Consider the following 20,451-nt stretch of genomic DNA (forward strand, 5'->3'; position numbering starts at 1 on the left):
CGTACTGTTACTCTGCAGCAAATCCCTGGTAAATTTGGTTCAAACTCCATCTAAATCCAAGACCTTAACCAGCAAGTCCACTGGTGTTGCTCCTGGTAAATTGCTCCTGTTGAGCAATTTAAAAACTAGGGTCTTTCCTGCTGTTAAGACAATCTCCTCATTGAAAATACATTGTGCATCTATGCTTCAGTTACAAGGTACTCCCTCCAATCGGATCTGTTCACATCTGTTAGCTTTGAGAGATTCATCACTTTCATCACTGGAAAGAAGAGAAACGGTGCTACATTTTGAGGGTCAAAGAATGGCTGCAGACTGCGTACCATGCACACCGGCGACCGCGGCTCAGGGGGTTGGGAAGCGCATCTGTAACCGGAAGGTCGCCGGTTCGATCCCTGGGCTCTCTGTCCTGGTCGTTGTGTCCTTGGGCAAGACACTTTACCCTACCGCCTACTGGTGTTGGCCAGAGGGGCCGATGGTGCGATATGGCAGCCTCGCTTCTGTCAGTCTGTCCCAGGGCAGCTGTGGCTACAACCGTAGCTGCCTCCACCAGTGTGTGAATGTGAGAGTGAATGAATAGTGGTATTGTAAAGCACTTTGGGTGCCTTGAAAAGTGCTATATAAATCCAATCCATTATTATTATAAAGTTGTGTAGTTCAATGTCTTGGCTTCGTTTTAAAGTTTAAATGGTGTCTATAGATGAACGTATGTGGAAGCAAGTAGAGTTGAAAGAGAAGTAGGTTGAATGAGGATTTAAACACTGAAATACATTAGAACATATATGCACACATGTTCAAAAGAAGCAGAATCGACGGTTTTTCTAAGTTGAACAGTGTTGAAGATGCCAAAAAAGACTTGGATCTCATTACTGTCAGTGCTTAATCAGTGTTCACACTAATCTTTCTATAGTATTGCTGAATCTAATAGCTTGGAGCCGATGAATGTTTTTTCCATGTCAGACGTCTCTATTCCCCTGTCATCAGAATATTGTAGGTTTTCCTCAGCTGTGAGCAGTCACATCATTTTAACACTTTCCACATCGAAGTGTTTTGAACTTACCAGTGACTCATGAATCACTAATAATTAAAGACCTCTCACAGAGTTAAGAAAGTGCAGAAAGCTAGATTTAAAAACAAAGAACACAACTGGTTGCTGTGAAAACACTGAAAACGCAGTGTTAAGTACGCTCATTATTTCTGTGATGGGAAGCTTCTTCTACATCCAGCAGTGTTGCTCTGTTTCAAGTTTGGTATAAAAATATTTAATTAAAATAAATTTTATCAGAGGATCCCTCATCAAATATCAGCAACTCCTTTCTACATTTTAGCTGATAAAATAACTTTGTCCATTCACATCATCTTCAGAACTCACCTCGTTCAATTTCCTCCTTCCTTCCTGTCTGTGATGAAAACATAAGCTAGCAGCTCTCTGCTGTCGTAGAACTGCACTAGCAGCAGTAAATTAACTGAAGAAGACAAAAAGAAAACGTGAGCCAACAGTGATTGTGTCCTTGTGTTTCTTCTGAACTAATAAATCATCATTGTGAGGCTCTCTGCTCAGGCTGCATGGCTCTGCCAGCTGTGGCTGAGTGTTGTACAACATCTGACAAGAGCTGAGACATGAACAGCATAGTCTTCAGCTGAGAGCACAAAGCCTGGACAGCAGCTGCTTAGAAAACTCTGGAACAACACAAGTGAAAAATTCTGATGGTCTGGCAGCCCTGCTGGGGTCAAAGGGCATAGATGAAATTAGGAGGGGAAAGGGGAGGGGGCTGGGTCATGCAAAGGTCTATGGTCTTTGAATTCAAGCACTATAATGTACCTACTGCCTTACAGTATATATAACAACTACAGCAAAACTGTAGGATAAGGTAGAGTAAACGTAGTTCAGACACAAAAATGCACTGTGAAGGATTCGTCTGAAACTTTACAAAAATGCTAAAATCAAGAAAAGCAAAGTAATGCTCGTGAAACTGCTGCAGCAGAAAACAGACAAAGAAATAAAATCTGAAAACACTGAATTCAGTTCATTTTGATTCAGTTTTATTTATAAGGTGTTCACGTTATCATTTTGTACTTAAGCTACTTCTTTGTGGTACAGAAACCGTTCTGATATCAAAACGTTCAGCTGCTTCTGGAAAAGTGTGCTACATTTCTTTTTTCCGACTTTTTAACATATTTAACTTTTCAATAATTTTTTTTCCACTCAAATGAATGGAGAATGCTTTAAATCCTCTTCAAACCCACCATATTTTGAAACTTCATTCATGCTCACTTCAGCATACTTTGAGTTAGAGAAAATAAAACCAAGTGACTTCTTCAGTCTCAGGCTACGTCCACACTAATACGTTATTGATTGAAAACACATCTTTTTCTCTCCGTTTTGGCCTCCCGTCCACACTGAGACGCCGTCTTTGGTCAAGGAAAACGAAGCGTTTTGAAAACGCTCTCCAAAGTGGACACATTTGAAAACGCCGTTTTCGAGTCCCAGTGTGGACAGCGAACCCGGGGCCTTTTTGAAAACAGTGATGACGCATTTTAGTCATGTGACCAATTAAACTAAGATAGCGGAGGGCGTTATACAGCAGTTGTTTCGTTTGCTCTCAGTTCTGACAGCCCTATTAAGATTAATATCAGTCTGTACATGCTCCAGATATCTTTTCTTCAAATTCTTTAATTCTCACTCGCGTTTGCAACTTTGTACTTTTGTGTTACTCGCAGCAACAACTCCACCTCATTGTTAGTCCATTTGAAAAACTCGGTGCTTTTCCTCGACATTTTGCCGCAACGTTTCAAAGAGCCGGAAAGTAAATAAGCGGCAGAAAGAAATGAGGCAGGTCGAATCGTCTTGCATGTCACGCATGCGCAGGACTGGAACGTAAGCGTGTTCGGCCATTTCAATGTGGACGCACAACTGTGAAAACGAATGAAAACAATAGTGTGGACGCGGAGCGTTTTCAGACACGGGCGCCATTTTCAAATTTATCCGGGCTAGTGTGGACGTAGCCTCAGCTGACTGCAGGTTTCCAACCTTATAAACAGTACATCTGCACAATGACTGAAACCAGCCCACTGAATGAACAATGGGCTGTGAGGTCAGTTCCAGGTCATTAATATGCAAATTGTCATGACCACTGATCAATGGCCATGAGTACCATTCACAGAGAGTTGAATGTCTGCAATCACAGCATTGTAAGATGGTGACAGATGTACCCTTAGGCCCCCTCGTTGATTCAGAGATGGTCTTTCCCCTTTCATGTAAATGGCCTCCTTGACTCCACGCTCAAACCAGCGTTCCTCCCTGTCCAGGATGTACATCCTCATCATTGAAAGAGTGTTGTAGTGTCCTGATGACACCCAGTTTGTGCTCCATCATCATCATCATCCACTGGAGCACAAACTGGGTGTCATTAGGACGCTACAACACAGAACAAGCACCGTTCCCACAAACACTGCATCTCTGTGGCTTTTAAACCCCAGAACATGCTGCACCAAAAATGAGCCAGGCTTCATACACGCAGACTGCACACTCCAGCCCAGGGGTGGGGAACTCCAGGCCTCGAGAGCCGGTGTCCTGCAGGTTTTAGATCTCACCCTGGGTCAACACACCTGAATAAAATGATTAGTTCATTATCAGGCCTCTGGAGAACTTCAAGACATGTTGAGGAGGTCATTTAAATCAGCTGTGTTGGGTCAAGGACACATCTAAAACCTGCAGGACACCGGCTCTCGAGGCCTGGAGTTCCCTACCCCTGGTCCAGCCTATGTTGGACAAAACCAGTTACCTTAAAACCACCCCAACCTTCCCTCCCAAGAAGATTTAATTGGGAATTGAAATGGTAATATGTTTGTAAGGTCTGAAAGTTTAACGTTATTAGAATCTATTTATTCTACTTCTATCCAACTACAAACTACTGAGTTTGTCCTGTAGACACAGTAATACATTTCCATCATATAAATTAATTTTGTGCTCCAATAGGGAGGTTTAAATACCTTTGATATTCCAATTCTCGTGTATTGTGACAACCAGTATGTCTGTGGAAAATTGCAAATGGTGACCGTGTTCATCCTTGTCTGGTCCCTCTCTCCAGGGTGAAACATTGTGATATGACCTGTTGGTGGGTAAGTTATATAGAGCTGTTATCCAATGAATAAAAGACTTTCCAAAACCAAAGTTGTGAAAAAACTATGAAAAAGGACCAGTCAAAGATTTGTTCTGATTCTAGTGACATTACTATACTATGACATTGTGATGCTTCTGGTGCAATTATCTCATAAATAACAGAAAGCCAAAGGTTCACTGTGGTTGTGTTACAAGACAGAGCATCCACAGCAGTAAGAGGTTAATGGTTTAGGGCCCGGATGGCTTGGGGATAGAAGCTCCTCTTGAGTCTCTCTGTCCTTGCCGGGATGATGCGGAACCTTCTACCAGATTGCAGAAGTTGGAACAGTTTGTTGCCAGGATGGGACGGGTCCTTCAGTATCTGCGCTGCTCTAGTCCGGCATCTCCTGGTGTAGGTGTCCTGAAGCGGGGGAAGAGCAATCCTGCAGCAGCGTTCTGCTGTACAGATCACTCTCTGAAGAGCTTTTTGGTCCTTCACACAGCTGTTCCCAAACCACGATGTTCTGTGTGAGGATGCTCTCCACAGCGCCTGTATAGAAAATCCTGAGGATCTCTGGAGAGACCCTGAACTTCCTCAGTTGTCGTAGGTGATACAGGCGCTGCCTAGCCTTTTTGGTCTGGACCTGATTGTGGGCAGACCATGTCAGGTCTGAGGAGATGTGGACACCAAGATACTTGAAGGACTGCACCCTCTCCACTGGAGCTCCATTGATGATAATGGGCTTGTAGTCTCTGTGCTGACCCCTTCTGAAGTCCACCACCAGCTCCTTGGTCTTGCCAATGTTCAGCTGGAGGTGGTTGTCCTGGCACCATGATGCCAGATTCTTCACTTCATCCATGTAGGCCGCCTCATCGTTGTTGGAGATGGCACCCAACACCACTCCCAGCACCGGGCGACCGTGGCTCAGGGGGTTGGGAATCGCATCTGTAACCGGAAGGTCGCCGGTTCGATCCCTGGGCTCTCTGTCCTGGTCGTTGTGTCCCTGGGCAAGACACTTTACCCTACTTGCCTACTGGTGTTGGCCAGAGGGGCCGATGGCGCGATATGGCAGCCTCGCTTCTGTCAGTCTGTCCCAGGGCAGCTGTGGCTACAACCGTAGCTGCCTCCACCAGTGTGTGAATGTGAGAGTGAATGAATAGTAGTATTGTAAAGCGCTTTGGGTTCCTTGAAAAGCGCTATATAAATCCAATCCATTATTATTACTGTGTCGTCAGCAAACTTCACAATGGTGTTGGAGCCGTGTGGGAGTAGAGCAGTGGCGAGAGGACACATCCCTGTGGTGCTCCTGTGTTGATGGTGATGCTGTTAATAATAATAATGGATTGCATTTATATAGCGCTTTTCAAGGCACCCAAAGTGCTTTACAATACCACTATTCATTCACTCTCACATTCATACACTGGTGGAGGCAGCTACAGTTGTAGCCACAGCTGCCCTGGGGCAGACTGACAGAAGCGAGGCTGCCATATCGCACCATCGGCCCCTCTGGCCATCACCAGTAGGCGGTAGGTGAAGTGTCTTGCCCCAGGACACAACGACCAAGAGCCGGGGCTCGAACCGGCAACCTTCCGGTTACAAGACAAACTGCCAACTCTTGAGCCACGATTGCCCCAACAGATGTTAGAGAGGCATCTACCTACCCAGTTCTCCCAGTGAGGAAGTCCAACACCCATGCACACAGACGGCTGTTGAGTCCCAGATCCCTCAGCTTTGTGAACAGTCTGCAGGGCACTATTGTGTTAAACACTGAAGTGTAATCAACAAACAGCATTCTCACATAGTTACCCTGTTTCTTGTCCATGTGGCTGAGGGTGGTGTGCAGGACGTGGGCGATGGCGTCCTCTGTGGATCTGTTGGGTCGGTAGGCGAACTGGAGCGGATCTGTGGTGTCTGGGATGGAGGAGGAGATGATGTTCTTCAGCAGCCTCTCGACCGCCTTCATTACTACCGAGGTCAGTGCAACTGGCCGGTAATCGTTCAGGGATGAGGGTCTGCTGTTCTTGGGAAAGATGGAAGTGAACACACCTGCTAGCTGGTCAGCGCAGCAGACGGCCGGTGATGCCGTCTGGCCCCGCCGCTTTCCTTGTGTTCACATGGTCAGAATTAGCCCATGAAAATGTGATAAAAGTTAAAAAAGGAAAACTCATTTTGTATTTTCATTTAAATACCCTGACAAGGCACACCTGTGAAGTGAAACCATTTCAGGTACATCATGAAGCTCATTGAAAAGCAAATAGTGGCTACTTTGAGGAATCTAAAATATAAAACAGATTTAGAGTTATATATTATCTTTAAAATTCCATATAATTCCATCTTCAATTCAATTCAATTCAGTTTTATTTATATAGCGCCACATCACAACAAAAGTCGCCTCAAGGCGCTTCTTGCTTCATATATGTGATGTTTTCAGTTTGTATCTACACAAAAATACAGAAAAAACACTGAACGAGAAGCTGTGTCCAAACGTTTGACTGGTAGTGCGTATATTTATGCAAATAATTAAAAAGTCACACTACGCCAGCTTGTAGCTTTGTTTGAGAGTGTGTAGAACAAACCTGATGACAGGAACTCCCAGAAAACTTAAAAGTAATAAAAAAACAATCAAAGTTTGAGAGCTGTGAGCAAAAAACGAAGCCATAAACAGCTGGAAACCTGTGTGCTTATTACAGTAAACACAACAGTCTTGTATGTTTTACTTTATGAATTCATTTCTTGTGATCAACACAAATATTAACAGAGGGAGATACTTGATGAACCACACTGATCATTACAGTCTGCACTGAGCTTGTCTGCATCATCGTTTCACCGGACAGCATAATCATGATGTGGCGATAGCCAAACTGGCCAGCAGATGTCACCACGGAGTTGAGTTTCAGATCGTTTCGAAGCCTCGAGACACGTTTGGGTCAAAATCATCAGCAAAAGCGGAGCCATTACACCACACGATGTCACATTATCTGACATCATCTGTACACGTCTTTCCTTCTAAAGGTATAATCTATAACTGGAGTCTGACAAACTCAGTGCCTCATGTAATACAAAAATAAGTAAACATGGCTTTAAACAAAATAATTTAGAGTGTCATACGCATCTGTTCAAGACAACCATGTGCTTATATTACAGCTGATGTGGGTACATTTGTGTTTTCAGTGACATATTACTGAAACACTAATTTCATGAAAAATATTGCAAATTCCTAATTCATTCTCTCTGTAAATTAAATGCTGTATTATCCACGTTTTAAAAAGGGTCAAATTTTCAAGCATTTCCAGTAGTAACACAGCTGACGACAACATTAAGTTCCTTCTTTTAGCAATCAGTTGTGTTGGCACTGTATGAATATGGTCACACATGCACAGCAGTAAGTGTGCCTACATGTATGTATGGATGGGAATGTGTCTGTAGCCCCTGATCTTTAATCATTTGCAATGCATAAAACAAATAGCAGCAGGGGACAGGTTGTTCTACGTCTGTCTCTGAATCACACACATCAAGTATCTGGAGTCAAGATTGAATGTTTTACCTCAAATATGAACACTCTTACACACTCCAGTTATTTTTGAGTTTGAGGAAGAAGCCGGTGTAATGAGTCATGAACTTAACAACCACATATCCTAAGGTTAACTTTAACTGAAGCCTGAGCTTTGCTTAACAGAAAATGACGACCTTGCAGAATCTAAACCTAACCTTTTCTGGTTCTCACCAGTTTTTATACACAAAGACGTGTTGCACGTGACCTCAGGGCCTTTGTACACTCACTGTCCTGTTGCATTTTTTATTGTCAGTCCCATTATCATGCTCTCGCCCTTCTCTCATTTATTCTTAATGCTAATTAGTTGCGGACAGCTTGCTGCTCGATTAGAAAGCTTGAGAACGTGGAGCATTGCTCCTATCTGATCCCCATCAGGTTTTTCATAGCTGTGTAAGTGTTTGTTGGGTTTTTGGTTTCTATTAGTCTACGTCTGACAACCCAATGTGTGTCTGGTTCATGATTGGTTCACGTATCGCTAGAAAAAAAAAATTCTTTAAAGGTAAAATTTATGAATAATAATTTTAAAATCTGCTGAATTAAGAGGTTTACTTTTAAGTTATTAAATACTTTTCCATACTCCATCTACTCTGTTATACGCCCGCTAAGGTGGTAACTCATCTGTGACTTTGATAAATCACTTAATGTCATTTACTTGGTAATGCTAGCTGAGTTTTCACACCAAGCACAGGTTGTAACTGATCTCAGTGCATTTAGCTGTGCATGTGCAATTCACCAGAAAAGCAGCTGCCGGCATCTCAGCTTTGCACAGCTTCAGTCGTTGTTAACGAGATGGACACAGAGAACGCTAGCGTAACATAAGGATTCACGACAGCACGTCTGATATTAAAGGAGAGAGATCGCTTTACTTTCGTACGTTTTAATTTAGACAAGAGGAGCATTGCTTGTCTCGCTTGCTCTGAGGGAATGCCACAAGTTTCTCCCTTGGTTGAAACTCGTCAGGAAAATAAAGACACATCCTTGGAACAAGTTCTCAGTGCATTTTGACTTTCATAGCATAAGAACACAGAAAAAAACAACAATAAAGATTTCATAATTTAAACATTCGTGTCAAATGTCTGAGTGATAATGATCTAAAGAAGAGAATGAGTTGGACAGAAAACAAAACCAGTATCTTTTGACTGTTTTACAATACCCCCACTGTGATCAAATAAAATCAAACCCTTAATTAAACCACAGAAAATGTGTTGTTGCTATGGTTACATTAAGTGAACGCTGTGATACCTTTAGCTGCAGCTACATTCTGGCTGTTGGCACTCGCTGTTAGAAGCTACGAGCACAGAGTGAGTATTGTGGTGGGGAATAAAGAGAAGAAGAGAGAGCAGAGAGAGACAGGACAGGAAGCACGCTACAGGAGAGAACCAGAGTTTAATCACTGCTAATAATTAAATACAGTGCTGGCGTGAAAACAGAGAGGTGAGTGAAGAAGAAGTGCTCCGTGCATCATGGGAAGCCCCCAGCACCCGAAGCATATTGCAGCACATCTACAAGATGGTTCAGGTCACCTGATTAAAACTTTACTTTTAGTAAAAAGTAGAATGAGTATCTGTATCCACAATCAATCCATGTCCTCCCTATTGTAGTGTTACCTTACAAATCCATCAATAACAGCTCAGACACCGTACAGCTAGTTATATAAATAGAAAGCTAAATAAAACTTGAGAGCACCGACTCACTCTCACTGACCTCTGAAAGCATGGGACTGCTTTTGCAGGGGTTGTGGTGTTACTGTAAAACAGAATTACACTAGATGTGATTAATGTCACAGAACAAAGTGGAAGACTTTTTTGTTCAGGAAATAAAACTAAACTGTAGCAGTTGGGCTAAACTCTGTTCAGGACACAGTTTTATGAACGCCCTAAATCATATTTATACTCTGTTATAAATGTTATTTACAGAGTTCTGGCATCCACCCCTGTTCAGGAGACAAATCCCCAAAGACCCAATAAAACTCCTCTTTTCTTGGCTAACATTATCTCCTTCTACACTTGATTTGAGCTATTTTTCTCTTAATAAGCATCCATCTCCATCACCACCAAGCCACTGCTATGACACGTTTTCTTAAATCACATACTCACTTTCAACTAAATGTAAGTAACTAAAGATATGCATGTTTATTAGCTGTTACTAACAATCAACTGTATTGCAATTTGCAATATTTAAAATTTACAACAGCAGCCCTCCTGCAAGAACAAGATTTTCACACATTCATTATAAACTACATGTGGATGTAGAGTGTCTCAATTTTCTTTCATTAATATAATTAGAAAATCTTTCCGACTTGCAGCAGGAATCCTCTGTTTGACTTCAGCGTTGCCACAGTAGTATTATAGCCTCCATAACTTGTGTTTGTTACAGATACTGCAGGTAAAACCCTGTTACATGGCATCGTTTAGTGTTCATGTGTACTGACTCTTATGCCTCAGGATGAGAGCCCAGTGGTTAAATTATAGTTCGGAGGGTTTTGAGACATATTTAGGCTTATTCAGCAAAGCAGTTTCAAAACCAGTCTACAACTGATCTACTAGCCATAGTGTCCATACGGCTGATCAAGCCTACTGTTTATAGCATGGGCTCAACTGCTTAACAATTAATATTCTTATTAAACTGATGGTATGTTTGATACTGTGTTAGCTCCATTTAATTTCGTGTGTCACTACCAACAAGAGTGAGCCAGGCTTCGTCCTGCAGCTGAGAGACGAGCAGCGCTTAGCTAAACGGAATCAGCAGAATTACCCTGACATCTGAAAACAGACTGAAGGCGAAGCTTTTCCTGCTCTTCCTCCACCATCAGTCAGTAGTCCCTTTCAATCAGTGCAGTGTCTTCGTGGCTCTACTTCAAATCTCCTCCTCTGCAGTGACTGGGTTTTAAAGAAATTAGGTTCTTTCACATGTCAACATTAATTTTTGGTAGCGCAGTGTCTCTCGCAGTGGAGTGACAATTTTATTTGTTTCTGATCTTTCCAGTAAGATTTAGCCGTCGTATTCCTCGTAAGATGTGAAAAGTTGTTCGACTCCATTTCTGTGGTGATCCATACTTTTAGACACGAGGCCGGTTCTTATTTTTTCAGTGCAGTACGGTCAGCTGACAGTTGGAGCTACGCAGCAACGTGGCCGATCAGGTATATGTTATCGTAGAGGTGGCCTACGAAGTCATCCGAAACATTGTGTGCTGCTCGTCGTGTGTTCCTGATAAACTCCCTCTTGGACATTTTGTTTTTCACGTGTGGGCTGGTGAGGTCGATGGAGAGCAAGATAAGGCTGTAGCACAGCACATACACAGCATCTGCAGAGAGAAGGCACCAGATTGGAATTGGAGAGAGGAAAAGAAAGTGGAAAAACTCGTAAATCTGAGTGATTTCTACTACTAAATAGCTCTAGAGCATTCTTGTTTCCAAGACTTTCCAGAGGGGACAGGTGGTTAGATTACCAATTCCATGAAAAGGCAGTAATCCATCCCTCTCTAGTCTTGGGCTCTAAAGTGTCAGACTGATCCTGCTACAATTCCTAACCACACAAGCAGTTCAGACGAGTTAGCAATAATCCAGAGAGGCATTGGTTTCTCTATGTTCTGCTGACATTAACAAAGCCTTTGGTAAATGCACAGACCATTAACAATGCTGATGGCAGGGAAAGAATAAAACCTTCTGACACTCTTATTATGTGGCAGTGAATGAGGTTTTCATGTCATGTCTGCATACTACAGTTTGTTGTTACTACAGCAGAACGATGAAAATCACACTCCCTCGACATTTCTGAATCCGAAAAACTGAAGCTTCCAGTTTTACTCTTATTATCATTTATCTGTTTCAGAAATCAAATACAAGACGGTTCGCTGTCAATGACAACATCAGTTTAACAGTTCTGGCAAAAACAAAATATCCACGAATGTTAGCATCTTAGTGTTTGCTGGGCATCTCTTTAATGCTAGCACCAAAGAAAAGGTTTTACAGAGAGTTGTGTGTGAGGGTGGACATTATGAAAGGACTTGGACTGGCAAGGCAGAGAGATTATTAAGATGGAAAAGATGTGCAGCAGATTACGGATAGCAGTGGCTATGTGCTAACAGGTAAAGATAGTGTGTTGAGTAGATAAAAGGAGTACTTTAAGGAGATGATGAACACAGAAAATGAGAGAGAGGAGGGCGGATGGAGGACAGAGTGAATGAGACAAAATCAGGGCCGCTATGAAGCAGATGAAGAGTGGAAAGGCAGGTCGTTCAAATGACGTACCGTGTCTTATTTTGGAGGAGTTTTTGATCAGACTATTTAACAAAGGATGGCTGAGGAAGGGTACTGGTACAGTGTTTCCAAAACAAGAGTGATGTGCAGCAACTACAGAGGGATAAAGCTGGTGAGCCATCTTCATGCCAAGAAAGAGCTCTACAGATGCAAATGAGATGTTCTTTGAGAGGGTCAAATGGAGCTGCTAGGAAATGTGTATGAGGAAGTCAGAAAATCAGAAGCATAACCAGCTGGGGAAGGATAGTAAGGAAGTGAGACAGTGGTGAGGTGTGCGGTCGGAGTGACAGATGGATTCCAGGTGGTTGTGGAATTAAATCAGGGATCAGCTCTGAGCCCCTTCTTGTTTGCTATGGTGATGGACAAGTTGGCAAATAAGGTCAGGCAGGAGTCTCCATGGACTTTGATGTTTGCAGATGAGAGCAGGTGAAAGAGAGCTTGCAACAGTGGAGCTATGCAGGAGCAAGACAGAATACACTTGTGTGTATGAGAGGCAGACGGGTGCTACGGTGAACACAGAGCAGAAAGAGTGAAAGGGGATGAATTTAAATATGCTGGGTCAACCATTTAACGCGACGCACAAGAAAGGTAAACAAGTGCACGCAGGGTGGAGTGGGTGGAGATGGACGTCAGGGTGATTTGTGACAAAAGGAAGGTTTACAAGATGATAGTGAGACCTGCTATGATGAATGGTTTGGAGATGAATTCAGAGAAGCAAGGATTAGATGGTCTTGGGCATGTTTAGAGAGGGGATAGTGGACACATTGAACAAAGGATGTTGAATTTGGAGCTGTCAGACATGAAGAAAAGAGGAGGCCCACAGAGGAGAGGACATGCACGGGCTTGGTTGGACAGAGGAGGGTGCGAGGGATACGGTGAAATGATCCTATGTGACAACCCCTAAAGGAAGCAGCTGAAGAGGAAGAAGACTATCTTCTATCAAAGAGCCATCTCGAGGCCCAGATACACTGGTGACACTTAAGTTAACTCCTGTACTTAAAGCAGGAACACTAAGTACTAACCAGGACTGAGGCCCAGCTCTCGAACAAGCCCAGGGTTACAGGTACAAAACCTGTGGCTGAACTTTGTAATAAGGGTTTCCAGATATTCTCCTCTCTCCTCGGGCGCATGGATGTGTCTGAAGAAATCCCTCAGAGCATTGGGGAGAAACTGGTTACTGAAGTTATGGAGCTTCACCAACTCATCCAGGACATCCCGTCTGCCCACACAGAAACATACAGTCACACAAGCTACAGTCACAGAATAGCATACAGATACTATCTTTATTTATTTAACCTTTATTTATCCCATTGAGATTCAATTTGTCATTTACAAGAGAGACTTGTTCCAGACAAACATATTAAAATATCTACACTAACATGAAAATACATTTAATAGTTAGCAGTAAAGGCATATTTATATATTTGGGGATAGTTGGGACCAAATGTATTTGGACACAGTAGGTAAACATTTTCCCTCTGAGCACCATCACACTGGACTGCAAACTAATCTATTATGATGTGACTGTCTCTAAACATTCATGGACCTATGAACTGCAAATGTCAACCTTTCAGCTTAACAAACTGTTGTGAATGTCAAGTGTAGAGTGGTGTGTGTGTGTGTGTGTGTGTGTGTGTGTGTGTGTGTGTGTGTGTGTGTGTGTGTGTGTGTGTGTGTGTGTGTGCGCGCGTGTGTGTGCGCGCGTGTTTTAACCTCTCATCCAGATAAATCCTTAGCATCTTCCAGTTGAGCCGTCTGGTGTAGAAAATAAACTTTGCCAGCTCAGTGGGGTGATCCACTAGTATACCTTTGGACATGAAGTAACTGATACCCTACAAACACAAAGAGGAAAATGATGCTCTGAAATAGCAAAGACTTGTAGGACTAAAGTTAGAATCTAGACACTGACTCAGCGACTCAGGGAAAGGGGGACGTCTGCGTCTCAGGGTCAGACACAGAGAGCTCGCCGAACAGAGAGGCAGCTCTAAAACAAATGCTTCCCAAGAGAAAACTACAAGTTGTAGCCGACAAATTCTTTTACTGTGAGCGGCAGCGTCTCCCAATCTACAAAACACTATATACACATTATATGGGCGTGGTGACAGTGTAACGACAGCTTGCCCCTGTGCTTGACTGTGGGGATGGTATTCTCTGGATCATACTTTATTACTTATTATTATTTATTATTGTTGTATTGTTGTTGCACACCCTCTACCTTACAATACAAACTGCCTAGAGGTGACTGATGTTGTGATATTTTAATATAAATAAAACTGAATTAAATTGAAAGGTCACTGGCAAACTTATGACGGGCTAGCACATGTGCCTTTTTGAACAGACCTTTGAGGCGTCGCAAGTAACATTTTAAGTAATCACAGCGCACTGTGTTACCAGTGGCGTTCTTGGTGACTGTGGCCCTAACTACTTTCAGTTTTGGGTCGACCCATGACTTTTCCTACGATCATCCTCTCTCCATGAGGTAAGATCTTAAAGGAAGCTCCATACCAAAGGTGACCGATGGTCATTTTATATTTTTGCTATGTCCAAACAACCGCACCAACAGTTGTCACCTTCTCAATGAGCTTTTTGCTGATGGGCTTGTAGCCCAGTGTAGGGCTTGTGCACGTCTACAATCTTGTCCATGACATCCTCTGACTAGGGATGGACATCGAGAAGTAGTCCAAGTGGTAGTCCAATTCCTTGGAATCGTCAGTCTGCCTGCGTATTGATTCTGCTTATCGGTTCTTGCACTCTCACTACGATTAGCTGATTTCAGTCCGTGTGTTGGGGAAAGGAAAATAGTGGCACAGTTTATAGTGTGGATACGGACATTACTTTTAGTTTTTTTGCACAAAGGGACAAGAGCGCAATGGTAAAGTAGAGACTACTTGAGGGAAACAACAGCACAATGTTGCTAACACAACATGCACCTGCACAGACAGCATGCTAAAGCTAAGCTAGCCAAGAACCCACAATGACACTAATGTTGAGTAAAGGCTGACCCCAGCCCAGCGCCGTCATTTGCGCTGCTGAACTACAAGAGTTACCAAACTGATGAGCAGTCAGGTTGCTAGTTTATTTTGTTATGCTAGCAATCTCCCACTCTAGCTTGTTGATCAACCAAAGACCTAAACAGAGTTTAGGCTCAGGGGGCTGGGAATCGCATCTGTAACCGGAAGGTCGCCGGTTCGATCCCTGGGCTCTCTGTCCTGGTCGTTGTGTCCTTGGGCAAGACACTTTACCCTACCACCTACTGGTGTTGGCCAGAGGGGCCGATGGCGCGATATGGCAGCCTCTCTTCTGTCAGTCTGCCCCAGGGCAGCTGTGGCTACAACCGTAGCTGCCTCCACCAGTGTGTGAATGTGAGAGTGAATGAATAGTGGTATTGTAAAGCGCTTTGGGTGCCTTGAAAAGCGCTATATAAATCCAATCCATTATTATTATTATTATTAATTCAGATCAAACTGAGGTTATTGTACTCGGCCCTGAAAATCTTAGAAATATGGTATCTAACCAGATTCTTACTCTGGATGGCATTACCTTGGCCTCCAGTAACGCTGTGAGGAACCTTGGAGTCATTTTTGACCAGGACATGTCCTTCAACGCACATATTAAACAAATATGTAAGACTGCGTTCTTCCATTTGCGCAACATCTCTAAAGTTAGAAATATCCTGTCTCAGAGTGACGCTGAAAAACTAGTTCATGCATTTATTGCTAAAAACTAAAAGCTCCTTGAAAAGCCTTCAATTGATCCAAAATGTTCCAGCAGGAGTACTGACAGGGACCAGAAAGAGAGATAAATATTTCGCCTGTATTGGCTTCCCTTCACACAGATGCTATTCATTTATTTGTAAGTGAGCAAACCTACAAATTCAGCAGGGGATCAAATACTTATTTCCTCCAGTGTATAACTGTATCAACTGTTATCACTGAAGGTTTAGACAACAGACTGCAGATGCCCCAAATCCAGATGTGCGCATCAACCAATACTGACCCTTTGACTAAATCATTAGGTCAGGTGAAGGACGGGGATTAAGTTATTTTGTTCTTACACTGAAATCCTGGAAAAATTAACATATTGGCTGGCAGGAGATTTGATGGAAACAAAAGAAATATTCACAGTTGATGCGTCTCTACTACAGATCCTGGGTGTAACTTTATATATTACCTCCTGTGGGTTAGCATTGAATGTCAGGCTGCCTTCATCTAGCTGTAGGTATAGTCTTCTATATGAGAAACCAGCAGGAAGCCTTCTGTTGTAGATGGAGCAGTGGCCCCAAGTGGACTTACATAGCCTGGAGGAATTGACATGGATTATTAAAAAAACAAAAAAAACAACGTAGACATTTTTAACACTTCTAGTAAAAATGTAATTACCACAAGAAAAAACCGAGGTGAAGTGCCTTACCCCTGCCAAAGATATTCATCATTTCCCAGACCCTGCCACACACATCCAGCCAGGCACAGATCAGTAGCATTCAGGTATGACAGTATGGTGATGCCCAGTTCAGGTGGCAGCATCTCCAAGTCTATAAAACCATGAGGTTCCTTACCTACCAAAAAAGGAGAGACAAAATAGACAGACGTATTCAGATTTAGTTGTAGCATTTTTCTGTATTTGGTTGCACTGCGTGCTTTTAGAACATATGAGCTGTGAAATTGATGAAGACGTTTTCATAATTTGCTCTGTTTTTCGATTTGCATACATTTTCTTAAGCTGCAGTGTGTTCAGACCTTGGGGCCAACTAAGAGACCCCAGTACCAGGACTTCAAAATGCAAACTGACTTGTAGCACTGTACGCGTACTTTGTCCTGATTTTAAGTACATGCTAAAAAACTAATTTACTAAGCAGAACTCATGGCCAAACAGCTATGCCTCTCACTAATTACACCCAAATTTCTTGGAAACTTTCGGACAGCATACAATCCTTTCCTACAATAGAATAGGTACAGCCCACCAGCCTCACCTAATGGCAAGATCCAGGTTGAAACCCCGGATGGAGCCTTTCTGTGTGGCTAATAATCAAGTTGGATGAAAGTACTTATCTCTTTCTTAGGTTTAACGTCCTGCATATGAATCAAAAGTAATAGCCTATTAACTATAGCTATTCTGATTATGTACAAAATGTAAAAAGAAGCAACTAAACAGTACTGAAGTGGAGATGAAACACTACATTAATAAAGGCATCGATTTAACATTATATGTCAAGTTGGCTTTAAGAAATAAGTGTCTAAAGTTACATGTTTAGTACAGAGTATGATGTCATTGGGTTGTTTGGTTGCTGCCAATAGACTTTGATTAGTTTATGTTGGACCAACAAGCTGTAGTTACTGACACTGTTTGATTGTTTCTTGTTTAGTTAGGTTTATCAAGTGGTGCAATCAACTGACAGAGCAGATGTCTGCAAGATGCGATCAGCATGGTTTTATTCAATAAAGCTGTCCCTCTTCCAAACAGTTTACAACATAACAAGTTAGTACATGTGCATCACAAGTCTTTTACCCAAGCACGATCAGGAACTCTAACGTCACTCAGCATGTCAGAGGGGGACCCGACTGATGTGTGGAATGGACAATGTAACAAACACACAAACAAAAATGGAGCCTCAAAGGACGGGATGCCACAGAAACCTATTTCCTTGTTTTAGTTTAGAAATCCTTATCTCACATGATCTCACTGAGTGGATTATTTCATAGTGAAAGTGAAGAGAAGTGAAGCCCAAATGTAAGTAAACGAGAATGAAGGACTTTTTTCTCCCTGGGCACATGGTCACAGATGTTTGGATTCCTGACAGGCATGACTTGTTAATACAGATTGCATCGTGTGTGTTTGTATGTTTATACCGCCACTGCGTGTTCTCAGCAGATGATAGATGTCAGGCCGATAGCAGTGCTGTGGAGCTCTTTTCTGGGAGCCTGCATCTCTCCCTGGGTAAAGAAGAAAATGTTTTTCTATTCAGTCGCAGACATTGAAATTCACCTCGAGGAGAAAAATTTATCATTTTCTGACTCTAAGCTTCACCACTGGTTAATTTTTTTCAGTGGATTTGGTAGAAACTGCCAAAAGTTAAAAATAAACCTAAAGAGAAGAGGATAAATCCAGTTAGCTGTCAGTTCAAATGACAGCATGTGTAATTATTGTACATGGCATAAGAAACTCATTAATGCTTAATAATATATACAGATTTAGGAATAAATAAATATTTGCTAAATATATGCTGAATTTAGGGCTGCCCAGTGGTGTGGTGGTTAGCACCATCACTTCACAGGAAGAAAGCCGTTGGTTTGAATCCAGGTGACAGGTTATCTGTCTGTTGTAGCCTTGACAGATCAGTGACATGTGCAGGGTGTGCCCCTGCTCTTCCCCTGTTACAGCTGTGACAGCCTCCCCACCCCATGACCCTGGACTGAGTAAGTGGAAGAAAATGTATATTTTTGATTCATTATCTTCACATATAAAACTATTACAAATAAGAGATAGTAATTTAAATCTATATTATTCAGAGAACTTGGCTACATCTATAAATGACGCCACACCCTGGATTGCAGTCTAACACCGGGAAAATTTATATAAATTACACCAGAACGTTTCAGTTTCAAAATTTCAATGAAATATAGAATTTCCATCATTTCCAAGTCAATTCTGTTTTCTGCTCTGAAGCAGAGTACCTTGCTCCTGTCGTCCCCCTCCTCTCTCAGCCAGTCGATCAGCGAGCTCTTCCTGAAGCTGCTGCTGTTGTCTGGGAGGCAGCCTCCACAGTGCCTGACCCATCTGTAACAGGAGGGAGACACTTAGATGATATAAAGGAATATGCTACATTTCCACTTACCTGTGTGAAAAATAAAGTAGTAGACTACATCTTTTTTTGTACAGGCATGTTTCTTCTTTGCATACTTTGACATGACATTAAATACATGATCAATGGATGTATACAGTGAGCACTGTTCGAGGCAACATTTGACCATTTACTTTATGAACAGGGGTCATACTTTTCAGATCAAACCTGGTTATTAAAAAAATCGAGATTATAAAGGGTTAAGACTGAAGTAAAGTAATGAGCCGCTGTGTCCCGTTTCATGTATTAAAAAGCCTACGCAGCCATCAGAATCTGACAGCACTCTAACTGCTTCAGAATAAATAACGATCACCGACACAGGCCTACATTTAGCAAACACTGTCAGATCCACAGAGCACACTTGCTGCTAACTAGCTTCAAATTTGGCTTGTTCGGTACCTGCGTGCCAACAGCAAGGAGACAGCGGCTAGTCTGAAGGCCGGTCAAACGTCAGCTGTTTTACATAAACAACTTCCATTACACTGTTGTAAACATCAACGCTGGAAGTTCCAGCCAGCACGGTAGTTTGACTTGCAGACCCGCCCTCCCTTCAATACCACTGGCCACAAAATCACAGTAGCATTGAACCTCTTAACCCATTGGTTGAACTGTCTTTCACTCTTATGCTAGTCTTTCAATTCATCAAGTTAGCCTACCAAGATAGTTTAAGTGCACCGAGGACACAAATGCGTTCTCTTTATTTACATATTAAAGAACACAACCGTTTCGTCTGCAAAATATGAGTTCGTCACAGAAACGTAAGTGGCGCTACCAACCTGACTTCAGTGATTCCTCTGACAACCTGACCTGCGCACAATGACAGCTGGAAGCGCGAGTTCCTTATTATCAAACGTATACTGTAGTAATTTCATTAAGCCGAGTACAGATAACAACAGAACAACAGGTCCTCCGGTTCAACAAAGCCCTTCAATACAGGAGTCTACCAACTGAATTATGTTTCCACTCTCTTCTTCCTGTCGGCCCTCCCACCTTTTGTATCGCGTCATAACTATAGACAAAAAAGGTTGAATCGAAAGAAAATTATCTTCCCCCGGTTTGTCTTTATCAGTGGATTAAAGTTTACGTATTTAACATGAATGTGATAAATAAGCTTTAAAAACAAACAAAAAAACAAAAGCAGAACCAGCGTCTGCGTCACTGACGTCAACTTATTGCATGACGTAGACAACGCGCACAGACCCAAGAGCCAATCAGCCTGCTTTACAAGTCGGATCAGGGGACAGTGGTTAATGGTTAATTATTGGATACACCTGAAAGCTCATAATAAACGTCATCCTGTTAAGAAAGTGTTTTGGAAAACTGAAAGGATTAAAAAAATAGTTTTGGGTGGGTTGGTAGAGTATTTCAAGTATATAGCAAAGAATTAGGACCCATGGAAATACACAACTGTAGACATCAGATATTAAAAAGAGAAGAAATATAACAGATATTTGTTAAGAATTTTATAACAGAGTAGAGATCAAGTAGAGTGATTACTTGCAGATTTATACAGATGGATCGAAAGAGCCAAAAACTGAAACAACTGGTGTAGCAGTAGTGGCTCCTGAATTATAAAATAAAATATCAAGATTTCAAAAAAGAACATCAATTTAGTTTTTAGTATATGTGGTGTAGAATTATGTGCCATATTATTGACTTTAGAGTGCGTGGAAGATAGTAGAAATTAATATTATGTAGTGA

The 20,451-nt window shown here is 42.2% G+C and overlaps 1 protein-coding gene across 2 annotated transcripts; it reads right to left on the reverse strand.

Moving 5' to 3' along the window:
• Positions 1-6,804: 6,804 nt before the first annotated feature.
• Positions 6,805-19,888, reverse strand: fbxo8 (F-box protein 8). 2 transcript variants are annotated; one of them, XM_040004202.1, is made up of 8 exons: positions 19,527-19,888; positions 18,584-18,686; positions 17,759-17,842; positions 16,323-16,467; positions 16,083-16,209; positions 13,626-13,744; positions 12,935-13,131; positions 6,805-10,957 (listed from the first exon to the last, which is right to left on the reverse strand). In XM_040004202.1, exons 2-8 carry the CDS (start codon positions 18,684-18,686, stop codon positions 10,770-10,772), a joined length of 963 nt encoding a protein of 320 aa, XP_039860136.1. In that variant the 5' UTR covers positions 19,527-19,888; the 3' UTR covers positions 6,805-10,769. The 2 variants fall into 2 exon arrangements, with proteins under 2 accessions (XP_039860136.1, XP_039860137.1); XM_040004203.1 differs by lacking the exon at positions 19,527-19,888 and adding an exon at positions 19,150-19,509.
• Between the last annotated feature and the right edge of the window lie 563 nt (positions 19,889-20,451).

This window comes from Simochromis diagramma, unplaced genomic scaffold, assembly GCF_900408965.1.
Source record: "Simochromis diagramma unplaced genomic scaffold, fSimDia1.1 OVJJ01000565.1, whole genome shotgun sequence".
Taxonomy (NCBI): Eukaryota; Metazoa; Chordata; class Actinopteri; order Cichliformes; family Cichlidae; genus Simochromis; species Simochromis diagramma.

Coding starts and splice junctions, on each gene's coding strand:
- fbxo8 (XM_040004202.1), bottom strand. CDS start 18,686: ATGGGTCAGGCACTGTGGAGGCTGCCTCCCAGACAACAGCAGCAGCTT. Junction 16,468..17,758: donor GCTGAGAACACGCAGTGGCG/GTATAAACATAC, acceptor CTTTTTTGGTAG/GTAAGGAACCTCATGGTTTT. Junction 16,210..16,322: donor GATGAATATCTTTGGCAGGG/GTAAGGCACTTC, acceptor CAATTCCTCCAG/GCTATGTAAGTCCACTTGGG.